General features: G+C 47.7%; 1 protein-coding gene across 3 annotated transcripts in view; it reads right to left on the reverse strand.

Moving 5' to 3' along the window:
- STOX1 (storkhead box 1) overlaps positions 1-6,323 on the reverse strand; it is a 51,143-nt gene extending 44,820 nt beyond the window's left edge. For 2 of the 3 annotated variants that reach the window (XM_024765543.1, XM_024765542.1), the window contains exon 1: positions 6,002-6,311. In XM_024765543.1, the coding sequence (XP_024621311.1) occupies positions 6,002-6,311 (310 nt within the window). Of the gene's footprint in view, positions 1-6,001 lie in introns of all 3 variants that reach the window. The other variant, XM_024765541.1, reaches the window with a different exon arrangement.
- Between the last annotated feature and the right edge of the window lie 395 nt (positions 6,324-6,718).

Genomic DNA, 6,718 nt, shown 5'->3' on the forward strand with positions numbered 1-6,718 from the left:
GGGGGAGGGGCCCCCCTTCCAAAAAAAAAAAAAAAAAAAAAAAAAAAAGACAGAAGGTAGATTCGTGGCTGGCAGGGGCTCAGGCGAGGGGTGAATGGGGAGAAATTGCTAGTGGGTACAGTGTTTCTTTTGGGGGTAATGAAAACGTTCTGGAATTAGATAATGGGGATGATTGCACAACATTCTGAATATACTAAAACCCAATGAATTGTATACCTTAAAATGGTTAATTTTATACGTGAATTAAAAGGTAAGGTAAAAAACATTATGGGAAACTGGGTGATGAATATAAAACTCTGTACTATGTTTGCAATTTTTCTGTAAATATAAAATTACTCCAGGGACTTCCCTTGCAGTCCAGTGGTTAAGACTCTGTGCTCCCAATGCAGGGGGCACAGGTTGGATCCCTGGTCAGGAAACTAAGATCTCACATGCCTTGTGGCATAGAATAGAATAATTCCAAAATAAAAAGTTTATTTTAAAGTAATTCTATATATAATAGCATCCAAAAACATTCTTAGGAACATAAATTTAAAAATATATTCAAGACCTGTACACTTAAAGTACAAACCATTGCCAAGAGAAATTAAGAACACTCAAGCAGAGTTATACCATGTTCATGAATTGTTAAGATGTCAATTCTCCCTAAATAACGGTGAACAATCATCCCAGTCTGCCTGGGATGGAGGGGGTTCTCAAGATGCAAGAATATCATTTCTAAAACCAGGGCAGTTTGGGGAAAACCAGGATGAATTTCTCATCTAACTTCAAATTGATCTATTGTTTCAATACAATCCCAATTAAAATCTCAGCTGTTTTTTTTTTAGAAATTGACAAGCTGATTCCAAAATTTATGTGGAAAAAAAAAGAACCTAGAGTAGCCAAAACAATTTGGAGGAAGAACAAAGTTGGAGGACTCACAATATCTGATTTCAAGTCTTACTAAAAACTACAGTAAGTACGGTATTGGGTGAAAGGATAGACTCAAGATGAATGGAAATAGACCCTCACATATATAGTAAACTGATTTTCAACAAAATTACAAAGGGAATTCAATGAGAAAGGCTAGTCTTTTCAACAAATTGTCATGAACAATTGGACACCCATATGACAAAAAAAAAAAAACCCAAAACCTTCAAACTACAATTCATACCATTCACACAAATAACTCGAATGGATCATAGATGTAAATACAGAACCATAAGACTATAAAACTTCTAGAAGAAAACACAGAAGAAAATCTTTGGGACATGCAAATTAAAACTACAAGATACCACTATATACCCCCGGAATAGCCAAAATTAGAAAGACTGACAACATCAAGTGTTGACAAAGATGTGGAGCAACCAAAAGGTCTCATTTCATGGGTAGGAGTGTAAAATGGTACAACCACTTTGGAAAAAGGTGTCCTAAAACTAAACATAACCTACTCAATGAGTCAGCAATTCCTCTCCTAAGTAAGGACCCAAAAGAAATAAAAGCTTAAAAAATGTGTACACAAACATTCATAAAAGTTTTTTCATAAGAGCCATACTGGAAACATCCCAGGAGTTCATCTAGGGGTAAATGAATAAACGGTGGTATATTAATAAAATGGGATTCTACTCAGCAATAAAAAGGAACAAATTAGTAATGCAACAGAGATGAATCTCAGAAACAGGACGCTGAGTGAAAGAATTCTCACACAAAAGAGTACATAGTATATGATTCCATTTACTTGAAGCTCTTGAACAAGCAAAATTAATTTACGGTTTAAAAAATCAGAATAGTGGTTACTTCTGAGGGTGGGGGAAGAGCTGACTGGGAAGGGGCAAGAGGGAACTTTCTAGGGTAATGGTAATGTGCTAAATCCTGCTGGAAACTTGGGTTACACTCATGTATATTACTTGAAAAATGCATAAAATGCTACACTTATGATTTGTGCATTTCAATAAATGCAAATTTCACTTTAAAAATTCCATTAGCTACTAAATCCAACAGAATGCCCACTGCCAATTCATGATAGGACTTCAGAAACAAGAATAGGAATTGGACCGTCCCCTCTTCTCAGCATCTCTACACACTCCCCTTGGACACTCCCCAAATCAGATAAGGATAAGTCCTTTGCCCAACTCTTGTACCATCAGGCACCAGGTACCCTTGAGCTGTTCTTCTCCCAAACAAGATCCCAAAATAGATTCTGAAATTTATGCCTAGTATAAAAGAGTGATTGGCCTCTACTCTTCCTGGGCACTTGTTTTTTGAGGTTTTTTTTGCAGCACCATGTGGCATGTGGGATCTTAGTTCCCTGACCAGGGATCAACCCCGTGCCCCATGCAGTGAGAGCACGGACTCTTAACCACTGGACGGCCAGGGAAGCCCCTCAACTATCCCCTCTTGAACTGAATATGAAATAAACAGGCCGACTCCGTTTTCTCCGAGAACACGTGCAACTCTAATTGAAAGATACATTAAAACATAGAAAAAAAACTAGAACAGTACCTAGCATATGAATACATTAATGAAGCAAGTATTTTGAAGAAGCCACAGGCTTTTTCCTGTTTTTTTTTTGGCCCCGCTATACGGCTTGCAGGATCTCCGTTCCTCGACCCGGGACTGAACCCAGGCCACGGCAGTGAAAGCCCAGAATCCTAACCACTAGGCCATCAGGGAACTCCCCACGGGCATTTTTATCTTATTTCAATGAAAAAGGATGAAAGGCCACATTGAGCCTTTCATCTAAAAGAGTGGGGATACCTCAGCTATAAATTTCGAGGAACAAACTACTTTGGCCAAGTAGCCATCCCTCCCTTACCCCAGGAGGCCATCATTAACCTTTCAACTCCCCAGTGGGTATGGTCCTCTAGCAAGAACTGATTCACCCAAACAAACACAGGTGTCCCCCACCTGTACCACCTGCAGTGGCTCAGCCTGGGAAGCAGAGGACTCCCTCCAGCTTCCAGAGCTCAACCCTTTCATTTGTTAAGATCATTTGCTAATTAAAAAGAAAAAAGAGAAACAGAAAACACTTGAGGACTAGAGCACAAAAGAAGAGTTAGCTCCTGGTTATCCTGCTAAAGATCCTTTGTCCCCTTTCTGGGAAACGCTGTCAGCCTGGAAACTATTTTTCTCATCAGAGTAAAGCTGAGGTAGAGAAAGTGAAGAGGGAAAGAAGAGACACAAAACATGGAGAAAACATGAAGTCCTGCAGACCTTAAATTCAGGTCTGTCCCTGGGGCTCCGGATGCTCCTGTCTGCTTGGCCACAGCGCTCCTTCCTCATATCTTACGAGGCCTCCATGAGCCCCAGGTCCAGAAGCCCAGGAAAAGGACCCGTGGAGCACAGGGGGTTTATAAAGCTGATGACCACCCCACCTCCCCTCCCTGCATTTTCTCTGAGCTGATAAGCAACACTCCCTATGCCCAAATGCTCTTATGTAGGAGTATGTGAGCCTTAAAAAACAAAACAACAACAAAATCTATAGCAAAGAGACCAAACTGGTCTGACCAAATTGATTCTTTTGTCTTTTTCTAGAATTTTGCTCTTTCCCACAAAGTAACAGCAAGAGTGGAATGAGAACCTGCAATAGTTCTCAGCTGCTCTTCCTTGCCTTCCTGGAAGCCCATTTTAGCCTCTGGAAGCCAATGATGCCAGATTTGGGAAAGCAAGCAGACTGAAACTTCCAGTTTCTTTGGGAGAAGTCAGCTCCTCCTGCCACCTTCTGGGACTCTTAAGATGGCCCAAGAGCTGCATTGATGCCTCCTCTCCTTTGATCTGACCCAAGGACCCCCAAGTGAGAGTAGTAATTAGTAACTCTATTCAAAACAAACCTCCCTCCCCATGTGCATCCACCGACTAGCATCTAATAAGATCTTTCCCCGTTTTGCTCCTCAAAATGTCCTAAGAGCTGGTTTTGTACAAATTACAGCTAAATGTCCAAATTCTTATCACGACTCTGTTAAAAACCTCAAAATCATTCCTGCCAAGAGCCCCACATCAGGGGAGATGACCCAGTGTAAAGACCACTGTACTGCACACTCCACAGACTACAGTGTCCATCACATCCTGAATTGTGCAATGAGGCAGCACTACCTAGTGGGTGGAGAATCAGAGTACTTGATAATACATTCACTTTGTCCACTGCATCTTTCAGATGGCAGAACACAGGGCCAACCCAGGAACCAGCATTCACCACTGCTGGCTGAACCCCAGGTGGTGGCATCACGGCTGCCTCTGGCTTAGCACAGGCCCTCTCTATTTCACCCTCAGGTCCAGACCCCAACCCCATCCACTCCCTCTCTGCAATGTACTCTATGCTCACCCTTTGAAAGGGGGTGGGGGAACCAGAGAATGCAACCACTAATTCAAACCAGAAAAACCCGAGGCCACAGAAGTGAAAAGAGTTTTTCATCCAGTCTGTCTGAAAGACCCCTTCCCCTTTAAGAATTTTGGCTTGGCTACTTGGCTCACCGCTGTCAGCCAGAAACCTATTTTCTTCACTCACTCCTGCAAATAAAAGGAAGTGAAATGTGTGTATGTGGCTTTGCAACTGAGCTCTTTTTTGTGCTTAAGGGAAGAAAGGTGGGGGTCAGGGGTAGAGGTACCACACAGAACTGGATGCATGGAGGTGAGAGGGCAAGGTGTAACCTCACTGGCCTGGGATGTGGAGACGTCATCTCTGACTAGATGATACACAACATCAAGTGCCTCATGCTACCCTGCTGCTTTACACCTGGGGACTAAAACAAATGTTTTTTATTTGCTGCTTCTTCTCCTCCCCCCTCTCCTAGGATGATTTATGGGCTGAGACAGAGAGGGGTTGCTTGGTAGGAGTCAAAATTTTGGGCTGGAACAACTGGTGACTTGTCAACAGCACACCATCAAATGGTCCTCACAACCCCACTAAATGCAGACAGAACCAGCCTGTGACAAGGAGCTGACACCCACCTGAGTTCAGTAGGTAACAGAGACCACTGGGCGGTGCAGTGGTTTAAGTTCTCAAATGAGAAGCTATTTTATCCAAGCAAAAAGCTGCTGTCTCCTAACAAACGGGCTCTCTGAAAAGACTGGAAAGGAGGAACTCTCTCTATCTAGGTAATGGGATGGGATGTGTCCACAGCGCCATTTGTTATTTCTTTTTCCCTAGCAGTTAACAACCCCAACCCCTTCCGCTAGGCCCTGATCCAAGACCACCACAGCATCCAGTACAGCAGGGCATGAAAACCACAGCCTGTAGTCCGCTCCCAGTCTGTCATTTGAAACAAACAAACAAATGGACTTCCCTGGTGGTGCAGTGGTTGAGAATCTGCCTGCCAATGCAGGGGACATGGGTTCAGGCTGGTCTGGGAAGATCCCACATGCTGCTGAGGAACTAAGCCCGTGAGCCACAACTACTGAACCCTGCGAGCCTAGAGCCTGTGCTCTGCAACAAGAGAAGCCACCGCAATGGGAAACCCGGGCACCGCAACGAAGCGTGGCCCCCACTCGCCACAACTAGAGAAAGCCTGCACGCAGCAATGAAGACCCAACGCAGCCAAAAAATAATTAATTAATTATTTTTAAAAGCCAGCTCACAATCGGTAAAATCTGGCCAGCCCCTGGTGCACCCTTCCTAAGCACCCCCATGGAGCCGAGACTGAGGCCCCTGTCTCCTGACCGCAACTCTGGCTCCCCGGGCCCAAAACCTCTCTGCCTAGAGCATCACTTTTGCAAGTAGAAAGTTCCTTCGACCAGGAACCTGTGCACTCCACTGGCTGAAAGAGTTGAGGAATGGAGTCACACTGGAGTCGGCTCAGGGCAGCGCCCAGGCATATCTTAGAGGCCGAAGCTCCTGTGTGCCAGAAGAGGGAATGTCTTAGGAGAACGGCCCTCCTCCAGCCACTCAGTCTGTCCTCCCAACCTCTCGGCCTCCACCGCCACCTCCCGATCCTCAGCGTTGAGCCTCGGGCGCACGCAACCCGGTGGCTGGGGCTCGGTCCCGCAGCTAGCGCGGAGCGCCCTCCCCTCTGAGCCCCACACTCACCCACCGCCCGGATGCGGAAGCCGCGCGGAGGGCGCAGCGCCCGACGGCACCAGGCGTCGCGCAGCACCTGCAGGCTGGCCGGAGGCGCGTGCACCAGCAGCACCCCGCGCCGCAACCAGCCCTGGAAGGCCAGCCGCGAGGCGGCGCGCGCCAGCCGCGAGTTCCAGAAGCAGCGTGTGTTGGCGCGGCAGAAGGCGCGAAACACCGCACGCCCGCCCGGCTCCTCCGCGCCCCCCGCCGCCTCCTGCGCCTCCAGCCTGCAGAGCACGAGCGCCAAGGAGCCCGGCGTCAGTTGCACGGGCCGGGCCATGCTGCCTCGGCGGCCAGGCCCAGTAGCCTAACGCATCGCCGGGCTCGGCAACCGCGCTGTACCGGTGGCTGCGGCCGGCGGGAGGGTTCAGCTTACTGCGCTCAGCGCCGGCTGCCGGGAGAACGGGACTCCAGGGGGCGGGGCCGATGTACGCGCCAGGCCGGGGGTGGGGCGGGACTCGCAGGCTGGGACGCCCACCGCTCTCCCCCCCGCAGGAGCCCAATAGTGGTTTCCAGGCGCCAAGTTCCCAGGTCATTCTCCACACCCCAGACAGGTCTCTGCCCGCCCAGTCCCCGAACTCCCACCCCGGGCGACTCCCTTCACTTCTCTGCTCCCAGGCAGTCCGGAGCTCCTCTTCCCCCGATGGACGCTCACTGGGGCTTTTCCAAGCCTTAGGGTAGCCCTGC

This window comes from Neophocaena asiaeorientalis, unplaced genomic scaffold (assembly GCF_003031525.2).
Source record: "Neophocaena asiaeorientalis asiaeorientalis breed wild unplaced genomic scaffold, Neophocaena_asiaeorientalis_V1.1 scaffold31, whole genome shotgun sequence".
In the NCBI taxonomy this organism is placed as follows: Eukaryota; Metazoa; Chordata; class Mammalia; order Artiodactyla; family Phocoenidae; genus Neophocaena; species Neophocaena asiaeorientalis.